Here is an 18,881-nt window from a genome sequence, read left to right on the forward strand (position 1 = left end):
TCTCCCCAATCATGTTTTGTGGTTCCAATTTTGATTGAATAAAATAATCGGAATAATTTATTTTCATCGAGCCTTTGTTTTTGAAATAAACGACTTTGAAAATTAATGGATGTACACGTGCACTTGACAATCCTCTGGAACTTCGTACGAAACAGTATTATATTTCCTGTTGTGGTGCATGTAACATCCCATATATCACAATAATGTATTACACTTTTAAGTATTAATAAATCATCTGCTTTGTTAACTGATAAATTACTTTGAAAGTAGCCTCCTCTTTGATGGATGTAGTTCGACTCATCGAGTCAGAAATTATTGTACATTTAACGGGAGATTGGAAGACCCTTAATAAAAAGTCAATCAATAAAATAAGTAAATTGTTAACACTTAAAAATATGTTGCAACGTGTTGATAAATATTATGTTAGGCAAATTACATCGTAAATATTACAACAACAATATATGTCAGTGACAATGATTCTATAATATTCTATATGCACTGAATAATTTTCAAGATTATATTTTTCCTTAAATTCCAAATTGTTTTCTCCGTTTAGAAAAATTTATTATTTGGAAGGATGCACGTTTCAGTGTGCCATACTGTTCCTCGTAGTCCTCCTACCAGAAAGCATAATTTTCTCTACACCAGATCCCTTGGAACACTATCCTTAGACAATGCAACTTCATGCTACTTATCTTTCTAAACACATCCAAGCCTACTCTAAACATTCAATCTTACGACACCCGAAAGCTAAGTGAGTTGGAGTCACGTCGTGGCTGCCCATAAGGGTGCATGGTTTATATCACACTCTCACTCACCCTCTAACCCAGCCATAATCGTTTAGGAAGCGAAATAGCGTCGATCTAGCTTCGTAACAACCTCAAAATATATCAAAGGTACCATCTACGATAAAGGCTAAAAGAACTTTTCGTACAATAAACGATCCACAGTTTTCCAAATTCACGTGTCTGGACTTATTCGTCCCGCTTACGACTGTAAGAAGAATTTGCATGCATCGTCGCTGTAATGCAATCCTTACTAATGTGCGTCACGTCTGCTCGTGATAATCACTTGCTTCGAACATGACGGATAGCTTGATAATATACATACATATATTACAATATCTACAGCAGACACTCGCAGTTCAAGGTTCCAATATATAAAATTGATTGAAACAAGACACTTGATTGCTTTAACTATAGAACTTATGTCTTTGTAACTGCCAGGGATCGAAAGTTAGAGTTGCTGGACCAAGTTTTATATATTACTAGTGCTTCGAGAGAATGGGCCTGGAAGAGCTGAGCTTTTCTACACCTGTATTATTGCTATAAAGCATTAATCTAATCGGATAAAGTAAGCGTCTACGTAAACTTTAAAAAAAGTTCTTGATTTATCTAAGATTTCTTAATGCAAACCCCGCGAGAATATAACCAGTTTAAAATTTAACATACTGCTATCGATATTCTTTATGTACGGCGTACTATAAACATTCAATTTGTACGTACGTCAATAATCCCCCGATATGACACGAATTTTATCATCGGAGGGCACGAACCGATGTAAAGTCTGCATTGATATACGTTTTTATCATCAATCACTGCTCGCGAAGATACGCGTATAAATATGCGCATCGAAGTCGTGAAACGTGTAAATAGTGTTCTGTGTAGAAGTGTCTGTACAGTGTGCGACGATAAATCGCGACCCATGTTTATTATTGACAGAAAAAAGGTCAGTTTGGTACATCCATTAAACATTCTTCGCTGGGAATTTCAATCGAGAGAAACAGGGACGCTATCAGCGATCTGGATGGTCTTTTCAAATCTGATTCATAAGTAGCTCTTTGATGTTCCTTTTTATACTATATTGGTAATATATCAGATACTAAATCAGATATCCTTTTCAGTATCGAGTTTAGAATGTTTAACCAGTTTAGTTTTATACGATGTGGCAAAGTTTTCAGCTTCGGTCCACGTAACTTGTGCAACTCTATAACTTCCAAAATATGCGTTGCACGACTAAATTTTGTGTAGAAAAATTACATGATTTAAAGGCGTACATTACGCAGTGTATTTACTTTTTTTATAGGTGGAGGAATTTTTGAGATTTGAATATAAAAAAGTGTTGACCTTTATTAGCCCTAAACCTAATAGCTAACGAGTAATTTCACTTTATTCCTTAATTATTTTCACTGATCTACAGAAATCTGTGGTAAGATTGAGTCTCCAAATAAACTAAAATTACTCGTTAGCTATTAGATTTAGAGTTAATAAAGGTCAATACTTTTTTACTCAGAATTTGATATTCCTCCATATTTTCATACAAAAAATATAGTATTCTATTTAAAAAAACAAAGTTGACCTTCAAATCTCAAAAATTCCTCCACCTATAAAAAAAATAAATGCACTACGTAATGTACGCCTTTAAATCATGCAATTTTTGTACATAAAATTTTTTCGTGCAACGCATATTTTGGAAGTTATAGAACTGCACAAGTTACGTGGGCCACCCTGTATAGTATCTCGTTGCTAATGAGCCAAGGGTTGGCTGTAATTGCTTTCAGGGATTTGTTTCGAAATCACTAAATTATGTTGGTACTTTATTTCTTGGCACATCCCTGCAATTGAATGCCATACTTCCAGATGGAAATAAGCGTGACTTTATACGGGAGTATTTTATAATGGAGAGATAGCTGGGATTTATATCCAAGCAGCATATTTATCTCGTCTTTATAGTGAGTTATTTTCTTTTCGTTACGAAACAGTATTTCTTAGCGAGTCGTTTATCGAGGTGCATATATTCCAGACTTTAACGTCTGGATACGTTACATTCTTTAAGGTGGATACGACGTACAACGATTTGTTTTCATTAATTTTTTTATTTACTAATTTAGTAATTTCTACTACTATCTTCAAATGTAACATCAACATCGGAACGAGCAAAAAATTTACTTCCTAACTTTTCTCATATTAAATCATATTATTTCCACATACCCTTTCCCTCGTTAACTCTATATAGATAATGATGGATTCCTAATTACTTCGTTTAATATTCAATTATATCGAAACAATATACAGAACAAAAGTATATCGAATACACACTATAATTTAAACGTAGGTATTTTCAGATACTCTAGAATAAGTTTGAAGTAAAACTAAGAATAAAATTGGCATCTATTATGACGCCATTTTATCCTGCGAAACATGCGAAGATGTAAATAATTCCATCATAAAACTTACCGCACTCTTCATCCGTGCATTTGCTGTCATGTTTGTTTTACACCGAGTTTGAACCGCTTTTACTGCTACCTTTCTGTCGATTTCATCCCACTTATCTTTTTCTTTATCACAAAATATTTGGGAATGTAACAGGAGATAACGTTTAACCGCCAAACTGAAGTCTATAATGGAGAACGATTGTAGAAAACGATTAATCGATGTTTGTACTTCGATTATACTCTGACAGTAACGTTTAACAAGAGTTCGAACTGGCAGCACCATCTCCTTTCACATCGAAGTATTTGTCGCCTTGTGATCTGGTCGATGGGAAAATTTGAAAACAAGATATGCAGGAAAATTCGGTGAGTGCATGGCATGGTTTAAATTACTATTTATGTTTCTGTATCGGTTAATGTTATCGATATTTTGTTTATGGTGTTAATGCGTTACCTAACATTTTAACGTTATATAAAAGCCGAAGCTTTAACCTCAAACTCTTTCGTCTCTATCGGGATCGCTTGAAACCTAGATACCGTTTTAGTGTTAATTCCTTTCATCCGTATCTTATCGCCCATTGTCATCTGATAAACGATAAACTCTACCTGTTACCTCCTTGAGATCTGAGAGCTCAGTATCAATCACACCACAGTAAGACTCACTATGGTTGACCCAATCACTATATGCAGCATTGCATATTACACAGAAGCCTTACAAGTTCTTCTATTTACGCAATATTATCTGTCAATGCAAGCTGTAGCTTTCGCCAATGTTAGGGTGAATAATATTGATAAATGTAGTGAGTGAAAAGTATATTGCATGATTCTAACGCGTTGATTGTTCGTTCAAAGTTACTGCCCTATAAGGTGATACAAGTCGAGGCATGATGTAAGTACTATGGTTGTGGGTTTCTTTGAGAGTTTAATTGTTAATAATTGTGGATCATTAAAATATACCATTGAAAATGGGTATTTATAGAAGTCTTTATATGTAGAAAAGTTTCCAAGTGAAGATTTATTAAATTATTCGTTTTCATCATCCAAAACATACTATTTGCAATGTTAACTAATAGAATTCTAAAATAAATTATCAATATTAATAGTTGGTGCTTTGGTAATTTTTTATCCATAACTTTTAATCTTACAATAGCGAATATATCTTTCACCAGTAGATAAACGCAGAAAATACTTTGCTAGCTACTCACATTGCTTATTAAATTATTTTTGATTATTAAGCGCTTAAAAATACCTAAAATTTGTGATCTGAAGATACAGTATATTGCAACATCAATGTATCATGTATAGAACACAATTTTTACAGGTTGGATTACAGTGATGAGTTAGAATTACAAAAAGAAGCAGACGAAGTGGAACAATTAGCCATGACTTCCTTAGGGAAGCTAATATTTGTAGATATACATTGCAGACACTCAAAGTCTTTATCTACAGATAAGTCATCTATAGATACTGTTGATTCTTTATCGCTTGCTTTTGAGAATCTTTTCTACATGCCATTTGACATTATTGAAAATTATAGTAGTACCGTGCATACTCTGGATATTAGTCATAATAAATTCAGTAGGTATGTATCATCAAAACTATTTGTGCATGCACAAGTTTTTGCACGACTACGGACAGAAGGCTTAGAATAAAGTGAATCTTTTCTTCATCCATTGTCTGTTTAGAAACTTACAATTTTTGGCTGAATTTGAAAATTTGACGTCTCTTAACTTAGATCACAATAATATAGATGACTACACTGTATTCCCACATATGCCAAAACTTCAACTTCTGTGGTTAAATCATAATAATGTAGAGGAATTGTATCCATTTATAAAGAATCTCCACGAGAGTTTACCCAACCTCAGATACTTGTGCCTTATGGGTAATAAGGCAGCACCAAGTTATTTGAACGGTGGAACCTTTTATGACTACCTTCAGTACAGGTATGAGAAAAAGTACAAATAGGCGAATGCAAATTTTCTGAATAAGAGAAATATCTAAGTATGGTGTATGTGCATACTTTATTCGGATATTTAGAGAAACGTTTTTTTAAAAAAAGGTTGTTCATCATATCTTGGTTCCCTCATTTGGTACATCTGGATGACAGAACTGTGACACCAGAACAACGTCTGGAAGCAAAAAGGCTTTTTAAACGACCGTTTTTAGAAAACCTTACGGAGTATACTCCTGTTCCAGAATGCATTAAACATCTGCAACATAAAATTGCAAACATATTTTCCAAACCAACACTGCCTTACAAAGCAAAAGCAAGGGGAACAAACTTTATTATTTAATACAGTATTAAGTTATTAATGTGATTCTACTTAAAAGCTATTTACTTTTACTGAGTTAGAATAACATTTAATGCAAGACGCGCATGTTTTTATCTTATAAAAAAACAAATGACAGTAAACCACTGCATGGGGCAGTAACAAATCAACAAGAAGTTTAAATAATTTAAAATACAATTTACACTGAGGTACATGATTATATTAATCATTTTTATACTTCAGTCTAAGTAGTATAGTAAACTAATTCGTATACAATAAATTAATTACAGATTTTGCAACAAACATTAGCTCGATAAGAGCATATCCATCTATGGGCATTTTCTATTGATTAATGTTACTCAACTACAATTTAAAAAGTATTCAGCTTTGCTTAATTCCCAATAACTTTTTACAAATATTGTATACTATACACTTGTTACATACATTTGTATGCGTTTGTATATTTTATACTACTGGCAATAATAAATAAAAAATTTATATTATAAGATCATCATGTGATTGCTTATAATAATTGTTTTTTAATCCGTGGTTTTGATTTTCCCGGTGTTTTTATGTTTTAAAATAACGTTTCAATTTTTAATCACATATCGGAACATTTTGGCTTACGTAATAATATTTTACGAATTATTTTGTTTTTTAAATTTATTCTTTGCTTTTGAACATTTTATTTGTCAGCCACATGTTTTGTTTTTAATTATTCCATTGCTTTAAACTTCAATGACTATTTTTATCTCTTTTTTCAATTTTGAATGTTGATATTCCGATTCATTTTTGCAATTTTCGTTTATTAAATTGTTTTTGCATCCGTGAAAATAAAAATTCTTCGACGTTTTGCCGCGCTCGATACAATCTATATTTATCGATAAGAATATTATTCTAGAATTTTACGATTGTGAGAACCCTTTGAGATAGATCGTTCCAAGATTGATTCGATATTCGATTCTTATTAGGAAACGCTGCCCAGACAATCGTAAACATGTTTAAGATAAGAAAGTTTATTGAACGAGTTAGAATATGTGGTAAATTCCGTTTTATACCAGCATATATTGCGAACAGTAGCTGATAAGTCATGCAAAAATATCATGCGACTAATTAACGCAACGCGACTTCAACAAATCGAAGTTAAATAAGTTTTTATCGATTGACAATTCAAATATGAGAACAATTAGTAAAATTGTATCCAAATTATTTTTTTTTTTTCATGTAAGAATGAAAAGAACTGTTTGCCATTATACATTTTTCAGATTAATTTTTATATTCTATAGGACTACATAATCATTATCTAATATTTGTTTCGATAATATCTATCGAAAGATTCTTCGTGGTCAAAGAAAATTTAAAATATTTAATTTATTCGTGAATTTTTAAATCGCTAAATGTCTCGATAAAAATAATTTTAATATAACAAGTAATCGTTTCATGTATGTCGAGTTATTCTCGACAACTATTTTCATCTTAAAATTAATCTTATCTTGCATATCGATATTTGTACGATAGCGTCAACTGTTTCAGCGATTACGAATGGGAGCCACTCGCTTCACACGACGTGCCAATTCGTTATTTGCCATCGTTCTTGGAAACTCTGCATTCTTCCACACGAGGCCTCCAAACGGGTAAGGGTTTTGTCACGTGTTTTCCAATTCGAGTTCACATGTTACAGATTTATTTCTTATCCGTAGCAGTAGATAGCTTAACTGACGATTCCCGAACACATCGATGACTTCTTTTATTCTTTGTTACACATTTTATACTTTTCAATTATCAATGCAATAGGACCTCGATAAATGCAACTTTGACGGTTGCATGAGTGCCTCGTTTGTTGCGTTTAATGGGCATTCTTATCTAGATACAAACTCGAAATAACGAGTGGATGATAAAAAAAAATGTCGATTCTTTACCCGTTAAACAAAGTTGAGAATTTTAAGTTTTAATAAATTGCACTATTTTCTTTAAAATTGTACTAGCTTATTGTCCGTTTCGCCACGTTCATGTTTTCAAAGTTTTCCATCTTTTGCATACTTTGATTTTGTCGCTCTAATTGATATTAATTCACTAGCGATTATACGTACTATTCGATTTTCATTTCTATTTCTGAAGACGTAGTATCGTTTTAATTGAACAATTTGAAGCAGCTTTCTGAATAGACTGACGTTAATTGACCAACGTCGGGCACGCGAGGATGCTAAGAAAATGATTATACAAGGAACTACGAACGTAGATACCTTAATGAACATACGATATAAAACTGAGACCCAAACAAATTTAATAAGTTGAGTGGATCGTGACATAGCGACTTTCGACTAACGATAGCGATACTTTTTTCTTATTATTACTTCTTTCGTGACCTACATCGTGCAAGATCTTGCTAATACTTTCAGGATACTAACCTTAAGCTTGATCGTTTGAAGAGGGCGTAATTTGTATTGAGAGATAGTATAATCGCTGACGTATTACACACGCAAGCACTCGATATTATGCGCGATTAATTCGTTCCTTCCGATAATCGATCTATCAAATAATTTTCTTACAGTCGATGTTCTACCGTAATGTTTTCTACAATTACAAAATGATAATTAATTTTATTATCGACTTTAATAATTTGGAGCACATTTACTATGAACAATATTTTCCTTATTATTTTGTTAGATTTTTGTATAAGCATTTAAACTTTGTCACGAACTGCTTTGTAATTCAAGTTAAACGGTATACATTACAAATATTTAATATCATTTTCATCATAAAGTTAAATCTAATTGCAACTGAAAATATATTCCTGTAAAAGTATATAAGCTATTAAAAGAAATTAAATTTTAAATTTAATTTTGTTTTACTTACTGTATCCACGAACGTGGATATAAAAATGTGTAAATAGATAATATTTAAATATGTTGCCTGGTTTTACAAAAAAAAAAAATAATGCAGTTTATTAATAACAATTTGTACAATTATATTATATCGACTAACAGTAATACTTCACGTGTCACTATAATTGTGTCCATATCTAATTAGGTTTCGATATTTTCTAGAAATTGTGTAGAAAGTTAAAACAATTATTTGGATTACTTAAGTTTACTTTTTAAAATAATGATTTCGTATATTTTGATGACTTCCTATTTCTGGTGCATAGTCTTTCCATAACGAGAGATCCATTGCTGGAATATTTTCGCAGCTCACAACAGGGTTACTAAAATTAATGGAATTAAATATAATTACTAATTATTAGAACGTGCATCGTAGAAATAGAGAGAGAAAACTTACGATAGAGATACTTGTTGGAATCCCTTTGTTTGCATACTTGTAATCTGATCGCCGTTGTCACAGAATAGTCTTGATATGCTAGATTTTCGTATTTCGTTTAGTTGTTCTAAAAAAATTACAGAATTAATTATTCGTTTTTCGATTTTAAGTAACAGAAATTTATTTAGATGGAGACTTGTTAATTCGATTAACTTCGATTCTGGAATATCGTAATTAACGATAGAAAGTAATATTTACCTATAGTAAATGCCAGTTCGTTGCCGCCTCTTTCGAACCAGAAACGATCACCCACGCGCGTTCGATAAAACTGTCTAATAAGAATGCATAGGAAAGTTGGTCCAGAAAGTGTTCCTGGTACGTGGGTCTCTAACGATCCACCAACAGTTAGATCAACATCATCGGGACTTGCATACAATTCAGACAATTTTTCCACGTTCTGTATACAAAAGACATTCATAACAATTTTTACATAATTAGTATTAGCATCGAATTGGTATAAAATTTTAAATCAGATATCTAACGAACTTCGAAGCGCGGGTCAAAAGTGATCCACCGTCCTCTACCGTCTAAGAAGTAAAAATGACACGAATTTGTGGGACAATTTAATATATGATTACTTTTCCATTCTTCGACGTGTAAGGAACTTCTAAGCGTGGGTCAAAAGTGACCAGTTCCAAGCTTATTTACAAATCCCGTTTCTACCTACCGCGATGGAAATATAATCCGTGAAGTCAGCGAAGTACTTCGCTCTGGGCAAACCGCAATACTCGCGGAAACTGTTGTACGATGCGAGTCCGTGATCGCGATTTCTTTGAATATCCGTCGCCCGAAGGTCCGATCCCAGTGGTCTACCCATTCTAAATAGAAATTCCGTAATCTGAAATACGTCAAACATGTTTTACATCTTCAGCGACATTCTCTGTTTTTTTACGATTCGTCGAATCGGTTTCGTAGTACCTCCGCGTCAAAATACTGATCGCTTGCTTTTTCTGGCTGATAAGCCATGCCTCTCGTGAGGTCGTCCATGTTGTTGCGCTCTTCGATAACGCCTGGTCTGTTGAAATGGTCGCTGAGCCTCAAGGCACCGTTTGTGAATCGATGCTCCGTTACTAAGCTGAAAAAATCGTAGAAAACTCAGCAATATCGTCTCCAATAACATTTTTTCGATGTAGTGTATTGAAATTGTAGGATTATAGGTTGTATTATTTAATTAAACAACAATATTTGACTGTAGAATTTCGTAAAGTACAATTTTGGGTTTTCGTAATGTTAAACGAATCAAAAAATATGGAATACTCGGAGAAGAAACAAAATTAAGAAAATATTACATTACGCATATCTATTAAATGTAGTAAGAGCAATCGTAAATAAAATTATTGTAAAAATTAGTGTGAAAATAGCCCCCAGAACGAGGATGCTGGAAATATATTTTTGGAATGTCTCGAAAACTAGATGATGTAGAAAGATTTCCTTTTCATTTTTAATTGTGTTTTTGAGTAAAGAATTCTATTGCATAAGAAAATTGAAAAAAGATTTATTTTTGTCAGGCAATGAAAAATTGTTAGGTTACTTTAGCTTAATGAGGCCTAACTAAGGATCTCATTAGTTAGATTGTTGGCCAAATCTCTGTAATTTTCAGAATACGATAAAATCCATCAGCGTGTATCCATAGAAAATTAGTACATTACAATGTTGATTGAAGAATAAGTTGCAAAGGTTTCGCCATTAGATTGTGAACCAATCTCGCGCGGGACTGGTTTTCAAAGGTTCCCAGACAGATAATTACGAACCGAGTGTTACATTTTTCAAGGCTATTTTTAAAGATCGTTGTTTGATTAAGACACGACTAGTGATATTTAAACAACATTCTAAAATGACTTCTGAAATCATTGAAGACAAAAATTGATGCAAATACCAGTTATACTACTGTTAGTAGAAATTTTGTTCGACTTACTTGAGGTACCCAGCGATAAGAGAATGGAAATATCGAAAAGCTGCTGTAGAATGTTCGTTCAGGACACTCGGGTTCATGTTAGGATCGTAGTCGTTCACGTAATCTTTTGTGTCGTACAAAATCTTGTTGCCATATGTTCCTTCAACGCCTAAAACAGGAACGTTCGTATCAAAATTAATAATCGTTGTACCATAAAAATTTTCATAGTTAACTCTTTTACAATTTTAACACGTTCTTGATTTATGTCAAATTTATTTAGGTTTAGCAGGGTAATTTGAAACAAATGTCCATCGATTTTATAAAAAGGTTAATAGAAATAAATTATTTACTATATTGTGACGAAGTGGTCTTACCTAAAAATATTGGCAGCCATTCGTAGTATGAAATCTGTTGATGTTCTGCGATTACGATTCGTCGCGTCTCTTGGAATATTGTTTCGTCTGTCCAATGTGGATTCAAACGAGCCAAAGCATCAGCCACGCGGTTATGCTCTCTGAGCAGTATTATTTGTAAAACGGTCAACTGGGGATTCTGATTACTACGTGTGTCGCCTGAAATTTTGATCAGTAATAACAAAAACAATTTCAGTTACATCAATTTTTACGATACACTTCTGTAAATACTTCGTGGAATAATTACTAGCAATTAACAGTTTCTACTACGACTGGTCAAATGGTCGTTTTTTAAATTTTATTTAGAATTTCCAACATAGAATGTTATTTTAGCGCCATCTAACTTCACAAATCTAATAAGATTGTACCTTTTGCTTAATGGTCTGTCAATTCGAAAAAAATACATTAAAATTCTTGTATTTAAGTTTCCCGAATAAAATGTGACATAACAGTTGCCGTCATAAAATAAATCTGAAACGTTGCATGAACACGGGTTGTGATAGATTGATGCAAGTTTAATCTTTCCCTGTCCAGAATGAAAAGTAACAATAGTCAGGTAGTGGCAGTTTCTGGCTAGTAATCTATCTCTAAAATAAATTGGACCTGTTGACAGGCTATTACGTGGAATAGATGGATCGCAAAGAGTTATACCATGAATAATAATCGATATTCGTGGTTTAGTTTCCGTCTGTAAGCCACTTCTTGAAAATTTAGATGTGTTCTGTAAAACCGAGACGGCCAGGATGTCGAAGCTTACCAGTTTGATAACAAACTTCCTCAGGTTCCGTAGTATCGCAGACTTGACTCTTATTGGCTGCCGCAGGTGGCCATTCCCTGTTATGTCGAACATCTACGTTCAAACGTCCTCCAACTCCTGCCCTCAAACTGGCTGCAACTTGATCACTGGATCCATAAACCAGGGAGAGATCCAAGTAATGTGTAACGACGGTCAGCTGTAAGATCACGTGCATAATTTCATAAAAGATGACATAAGCTTGGCAGATGATATGGTGTATATAGGAAATCTCTTCCTTCGAGAATGAATTTAGTTTAGTTTGATCGAGGTTAAAGATATCTATAGTAACAGACATTTTCGATAGTATCCGTTTGGTTTTCAGAAAATGTGTGTCTTGTACACTTGAAAAAGTATGCATGAAAAATAGTTATTTTTTCGGCAAATATTAGCAGATACTTTAATATACAAACAAAAATATATTTGCTGATAAGAATGTTGCCCCTTTCTGTTTTAAAACGGTAGCAGAGCGTGAGAAGGATAGCTTCAATTAGATCACAACATCATATTGCAACGATTGTAGTGCAAAGTGATTAAAATACAATAGAGCCTCGATAATTGCAAGAAAATGATACCGAAGTGTCTTCTACGCGTCGAGATTCACGCAATTATCGAGATAACTGATGAAATAAGAAGCTTAGTATGTCTCCACTCTCTATGGTTGACACTATTAATTCTATTTCCAAGTAGTTCATTCGCTGCTGAATGATCGTTATATTCCTTTTGTAAACGCAGTGAAAAAAGTTCTCACGCAATAATCAAGGTTGCGTTTATCGAGGTTCTACTGCGTTGTTTTAGAAAATATATGAAGAGCTACAGGCTGTACAATTAATATTTTTCCTTAGAAATTAATTTTCAGTGGCATTTAGAATGGTAAATATTTTTGTATTGATTTTGGAAATTGATAGTATCTATACATACTTGTAAATTATTCGTTTCAAAAATATTGATGAACTTGAAATCCCAAAAAATGACAATTAAGTTAAACTTCATCGTCAACAAAAGTAATTACTCCATGTTCAAATGATGTAGAAACGAGACAGAAAATTTAATATTAAAAAACAAAAATGAAAAATGCTCTCCTTGGATCTGTTCAAATTTTCGCGTAATGTTAACATCGATAATCGACACGATGCAACGAGTAATCGACGTAACGATTAATACATTCGTTCGAGTGTAACTAATTACAGTCTTCCGGCGTAGACGTTTACGTGACTGTAAATAGCGTAATTGGTGTTCGTGAACTCTGATACTAGTTCTGATCTGGGTTACCGAGTGCACCCTGGGTATCCACGGATGAGGTAACAGATGATTGCGAGGAAAGTCAATAACCGCGAGGAATAGCGAACCTGTTCTGCTGGTTTGTATTGCGAGGAGCAGCCACGGTCAAGGTCAGTTGTACCACGGACGAAGTTGAGACATCTTGTGTTGGCCTTGCTGTAGGTAGGGTCATTGTAAGGAATAAGTATGGGGTAACATTGACTGTGAAGCTGCGACTGATCTACCAATTGTCCGTCGTCTGTGCAACACTTGGTCGCGTGGGGCTCTAGAAGAAAAAATAAAAGGTCAGTCGTTAGTTATAAGGGCTCTGGGTCCATTTTGACCCCAATTCATTCTTCCGTATTCTTGCTTAACATTTATAAATTCCTTATTTATTACTATAATTCTATTTTTACAATATCACGTGTCATTATTTTTATTTTAAAAAATACAAAACTTTAGGATCCTAAAATAAACAGTTTTGATGGTCCAAAATGGACCCATAGTCTGGAATAAAATAAGTAGTCAGTTAACTATAAGGACTATGGGTTCATTTTGTTATTTTTCATTTATTATTGTTATTTTAAAAAATCCAAAAATTTGGGATTCTAAAATAAACAGTTTTGATGGTTCAAAATGGACCCAGAGTCTGTAACAAAATAAGTGGTCAGTTAATTGTAAGGACTATAGGTTCATATTGTTATTTTTAATTCATTATTGTTATTTTAAAAAATCCATAACTTCATGATCCTAAAATAAGTAGTTTTCATGGTCCAAAGTGGATAATTATTTGGTTTATTGCTAAAGTTAAGAGAAAGTATGGGGAACAAAACTTGGATGGTTCGTTGGGGCAAATAAAATGGAGGAAATAAATCATTTTAAAACTGCATTTTCTTCATAGTAACGAAGCCTCCCTGTATAAGTTCACACGTATAAGTTGCTAGAATAATAAAAACCATTTGCTACTTGTAATAAATTTAATTAGCGTACATATATTAAAACGTGAAAGTGATAATGTTAAAAAAGAAAAATGGAATAGGACAGGCTCGACAGCAATTAAATATGAATAAACATATGCAGACCCAAATACAAATTATTGTGCTATAAACTAATATGACGGATAGAAAAATTAGGTATACTTGATTGAGTAGTTCCGTCGATCAAAGCCATGTCGTGAGTAATAATTTGTCCCCATTGCATGGCTGCCAACGTCCATATTCGATCGTCAATATCGACGGAGGGGAACATTACGTAGCTGACCATTCGTGATAGTGGTAATTCCGCTCCAGTAACTGAACTCGTAGGCGATCGAATTCCTGCATAAATTAAACGTAAAATGTAACAAAATCTAAATGAAAAACTGGCTTCACTTACATTAGTTTTTTTATTGATATTATTTTCTTAGTAACGTCGAATATATTATCACTGAATTGCCACTGCCATTAAACTCTTACGTGTTAGTAAGAATTACGCAGATATACGGCATTCATGAACATTTTTATTTGATTTTTATATCAACAGGTATTTTTAAATTGCTCGGTTAGTAGCTCTCTGTGCATTTTCCGTCAAATATTTGCAAATTTTTGTATTTAGTATCAATTATACATTCTTTAGTACTTCGTTTGTAAAAAGTTCATCACTTGTAAAACTTGTTTTGGACGAAATACATCGACTAGAAATTTCACAACAATGCACGACGGTGAATTCATTATTTTTTAGTGGTATTTCCTTTCGTTAAAATTCGATATTTCCGTGCGTAGGAATTTCCTTGTCTGCGAGCAGGAATGTTAAAAATGTCAACATAAATGTTATATTACAGCTACCATATATGGCATTCTTAATTTCCTCATATTCGCCGAAGATAATTGAATCGAAGAGAAATCTAATGTGGTACTGGTTCTAGTTCCTACTTTTGTCCCTTAATGATTTATTCTTTTGCGCAGAAATTCTCAAGAAAGTTAAATAGTAGTAAATGTATCATAGTAAAAATATAACAAAACGAATTAAAATATTAGAGCAATTTAAAAATCAACGAGGAATCCAATTTTCGAAATTTTAATTTAATGGAATTAATGAGAAACTAATATGTTAAATATTATAATAATGAAACTTAGTTGAATTGTTTAAAATGCACAAGTGCTTGTAAAAGTATTTCCAAGTGTCTCGATGAACAGTAGAGTACTAAATACACAACTGATTCTGAAAATATTTTTATTTCTGGTAATTGTTTTGTAAATAAAAAAGTGAACAGTATGTCGTTTGTCTGAAGATTATTTGATGAAGCCATTCAAAGTCTTATACACGGAGTTGAAAATAAATATACAGGGTGTTGGGCCACCCTTGGGAAAAACTAATGGAAGATTCTAGAGGCCAAAATAAGACGAAAATTAAGAATATCAAGTTTTTGATTGAAGCTTCGTTAAAAAGTAATTAAAATATTAAATTAAAAATTTCAAATCATTCCGAAAAAATTATTTTTGGTTGCAGGACTCAATTATAATCATTATTGGTGAATAGACACACCCTCAAAATCGTGCGCAATTTCGAGAAAAAATTAAAAAATTTCAAATCATACTAAAAAAATTATATTTAGCTACAGAGGTCAATTACAATCATTTTTGGTGAATAGACATAACCTCGAAATCCTAACCATTTGCGAGAAAAAAATTCCTTACCGAAAATCTAATTTCTGGCCAGAAATGTTTCCCCGAAATTTCATACGAATCTTTAAAATGTTATAACTCCTGAACGGATTGGACGATTTTAATGTTTAAAAAAGCAAACTACGCGTAATTTGATGGAGAATATGTAGAAATTGCAAAAATCTTCGAAAAGTTGTTCCTTGACCCCGCAAAATGAGAAAAACCACATAAAGATGGTCCAATTTTCAAACAGCCATAACTCCTATAATAGTGAATATATTTGAATGAAACTTTTTTCTGAAGTAGAGCCCATAAGTACATACAAAAAAGTATTAAACAACTTTTCTGTAGGACGTCAAACGAAATTACTAAAAATCAAAAACGAATTGTTAAGAAAAATCGACAGGGGGTAGGTGCTGAAATTTTTCGGCAAAAAACAATTTTTTCAAATTGTTCTAAAAAAATTATTTTCGGTTGCGGGGGTCAATTACAATCATTTTTAGTGAATAGACATACCCTCGAAATCCTACCTACTTTCTAGAAAAAAATTCGTGAAGGTGTGAAATTTTTTTAGAGTCGTTATAAGACTTTAAGAATGCTTCATTGTGGTCCGGTGCGTTCAGAAATATTAAGATTACATCGTAAAATTTATAAATTAGGAGGCAAACTGGTTCCCGTGCGAGCGCATAAATCACGTTCGACGGTATTTATTCTTTTGCGATAGAAACGAGTTTCCGTGAAAGCAGAAATATTATTTGTCATGAGGCACGTTTCCCTACCGCAACAATAAACTTTTACGGCCTCCGGAAATAACATATTGTAAAACATGTGAAAAGAAACATGGAATTCCGCGCGTTTAAAACGTATTATGTATCAGCGATTTTGCTTCGTGTATTCATACGTACTCGAACAATTACGGGATCACGTTTTTCCCCAGAATCGGCCGCTTCTCGTAAATAAATAAACTCGATAGGAAATGAATTAGCGAGCAACGAATCGTAACCAGAAAACGGTTCTACGCTTTTGTTGGGCTGCGAATAAATGCAAACTCAGCGCGGAAAAGCGATAAAAAAGTTAGCATTTGAATGTAAAGAGAAATCGATAGATCGTTGGTAAAATGGCTCGTTATAGTGTAACGACAAACAAATCACCGAAGGGTAATTATTTACGACTGGCGGCATAATACGTTTACGGACAAGTATAGTTTCGGAAGCATCGAAGAAATGCAAAGACTGTGAAAGTTGTGCGTTGAACAATGTTGTCGACGGTTACGGAGGTAACGTTTTTAGTGGGAATAAACGGTGACAAAAATGATTACGTGGCGAGGGTAGAGCTCGAGTGTGCTAGACCGGAAGTTGATAATAAACCTTTCACTTGCCACGATCTTTGCTGCAATTAATTTGACGATTAATTCTAACGTTCGTGTCAATGTCATGAAACGAACTATGAAAATTCATTGTAGTCTCTGCAAATATGATTATATAATTTTAGTCTTCCGCGGTAAATTATACGAGTATGATTGCATGTCATATAGTATTAAAAGAGGAATGGAAAATTGAATCAACGTACATTTTTATATTGTTTTCTCAATATTTGTCTAGTTGTGTTTGGTTTATTTTCGCTTATAATTACTCACAATAATCGTGTTTGATGGGTGTAAGAAGGATCTGTGGATTCAAAACCAGCATAGGCTACTTCGCTACGAAGGTAGAAATAACCTTCCAATAGGCGTATCGGAAAAATGAGTGCAATCACAAAAAAAACGGATGTCAAGGAGCCTAAGGGCGCGGGTTTTATCAATAGTAGGATACAAATGAGCACGAAAAAGAATTTCAATAGCAAAGCAGGCTTTGAGCAACGAATTTATAACACTGGTCGCCCATACGCGTTCAACGCACGTGGAACACCGATCAACATTTTAAATTTCATTGTTTAGAACAACGTTTCCCAAACTGAGTTTCTTTTCTCATTATGGGGAGTAAAAAAATGATATATAAAAATTATGTTATACCACTTTTTATATAGTTGATAATAGCCTTGGTGGTTGTTGAGATTTTAATTATTAAAAAAAGGAACATTAAGACCTATATGGAAAATAAAGATTCAGCAGATTAATATACTGGAAAATTAATGAGAATATCCTTGGAAGAAATTCAGATTTAATGATAAAAATGTTTAGAAATGCTTATTTCGCCTTTGCTATTGTGGGGGAAAAAACAAAATATTACCTAATAATTATATTTTATAATCAAACTTTCAGTTCTATAGTTTATTTAAAAACATTCATTTTGTAAATTAGAAATAATTAAAATATTTAAAACAAATTATTTAATTTTCAAAAAAAAAATATTTTTATCTTTAATTTCCAAAATTAATATTTTAATAAAAGTTCAGTATATTAGTATACTTGGAAGCTAAAAAGAGTATCCTTGAATGGAACTGAGATTCATAATGAATGAATGAAAGATTGATAATGAATGAATGAGAATGTTCCTGGAAGAAATTCAGATTTAGTGATAAAAATGTTAAAGGTTATTTCACTTTTGCTATTGTGGGGGAAAAATAAATATTCAGTATATTAGTATACTTGGAAGCTAAAACGAGTATCCTTGAATGGAACTGAGATTCAGTAATCAGAATTGATAATGAATGAGAATGTCCCTGAAAGAAATTCAGATTTAGTGATAAAAATGTTAAAGGTTATTTCACCTTTGCTATTGTGGGGGAAAAATAAATATTCAATATATCAGTATACTTGGAAGCTAAAACGAGTATCCTTGAATGGAACTGAGATTCAGTAATCAGAATTGAAGAAAATGTTATTTCCCTGTTGACTAAAATTTCGTATTGCATTGATTATTAAATAATTTACTATTCTGAAAAAGCAATACATGGGTGGAAGGATGGATTTCCATCGCGTCGTAAAATATCATTCAGAAGCATTCTTTATGACTTCTTGAAGTAGACGTTGAGGTATAGCTGGCTTTACGATGTTTTATTGGCAGATATAGGCAACAGTAGCAATGGAAGGGTTAATTGAACCAGTTGCCAAAACGTTTGACTACTCACAGCCCCAC

The 18,881-nt window shown here is 32.9% G+C and overlaps 2 protein-coding genes across 8 annotated transcripts in view; one reads left to right on the top strand and one right to left on the bottom strand.

The window, feature by feature from the left end:
* The first annotated feature begins 1,229 nt into the window (after positions 1–1,229).
* Positions 1,230–5,995, top strand: LOC143343846 (leucine-rich melanocyte differentiation-associated protein). Of its 6 annotated transcripts, XR_013080020.1 has the most exons (6): positions 1,230–1,353; positions 3,369–3,577; positions 4,533–4,793; positions 4,897–5,157; positions 5,274–5,693; positions 5,775–5,995. XR_013080020.1 is itself a non-coding variant. In XM_076769140.1 (5 exons), exons 3-5 carry the CDS (start codon positions 4,594–4,596, stop codon positions 5,506–5,508), a joined length of 696 nt encoding a protein of 231 aa, XP_076625255.1. In that variant the 5' UTR covers positions 1,230–1,353; positions 3,369–3,577; positions 4,517–4,593; the 3' UTR covers positions 5,509–5,995. The 6 variants fall into 6 exon arrangements, 5 of the variants coding, with proteins under 5 accessions (XP_076625255.1, XP_076625250.1, XP_076625252.1 ...); XM_076769140.1 differs by having other exon boundaries at positions 4,517–4,793; positions 5,274–5,995; XM_076769135.1 differs by having other exon boundaries at positions 5,274–5,995.
* Positions 5,996–8,404: 2,409 nt separating this feature from the next.
* Positions 8,405–18,881, bottom strand: part of LOC143343844 (peroxidase) — a 30,027-nt gene continuing 19,550 nt past the window's right edge. For both annotated transcript variants that reach the window (XM_076769132.1, XM_076769131.1), the window contains exons 5-14: positions 14,302–14,478; positions 13,252–13,448; positions 11,867–12,062; positions 11,071–11,268; positions 10,718–10,865; positions 9,721–9,877; positions 9,470–9,640; positions 9,001–9,199; positions 8,764–8,869; positions 8,405–8,689 (exon numbers count right to left, since the gene is read on the bottom strand). In XM_076769132.1, coding sequence (XP_076625247.1) covers positions 8,575–8,689; positions 8,764–8,869; positions 9,001–9,199; positions 9,470–9,640; positions 9,721–9,877; positions 10,718–10,865; positions 11,071–11,268; positions 11,867–12,062; positions 13,252–13,448; positions 14,302–14,478 — 1,664 coding nt within the window. In that variant the 3' untranslated portion in view covers positions 8,405–8,574. The remainder of the gene's footprint in view (positions 8,690–8,763; positions 8,870–9,000; positions 9,200–9,469; positions 9,641–9,720; positions 9,878–10,717; positions 10,866–11,070; positions 11,269–11,866; positions 12,063–13,251; positions 13,449–14,301; positions 14,479–18,881) is intronic.

The sequence above is a fragment of the Colletes latitarsis genome, chromosome 7 (genome assembly GCF_051014445.1).
Source record: "Colletes latitarsis isolate SP2378_abdomen chromosome 7, iyColLati1, whole genome shotgun sequence".
Taxonomy (NCBI): Eukaryota; Metazoa; Arthropoda; class Insecta; order Hymenoptera; family Colletidae; genus Colletes; species Colletes latitarsis.

Excerpts from the sequence above, each read along its gene's own strand:
- LOC143343846 (XM_076769135.1), top strand. The coding sequence starts at position 3,540 with ATGGGAAAATTTGAAAACAAGATATGCAGGAAAATTCG. Across the intron at positions 3,578-4,532 it reads AAGATATGCAGGAAAATTCG|GTTGGATTACAGTGATGAGT; the intron begins GTGAGTGCATGG and ends CAATTTTTACAG. Across the intron at positions 5,158-5,273 it reads TATGACTACCTTCAGTACAG|GTTGTTCATCATATCTTGGT; the intron begins GTATGAGAAAAA and ends TTTTAAAAAAAG.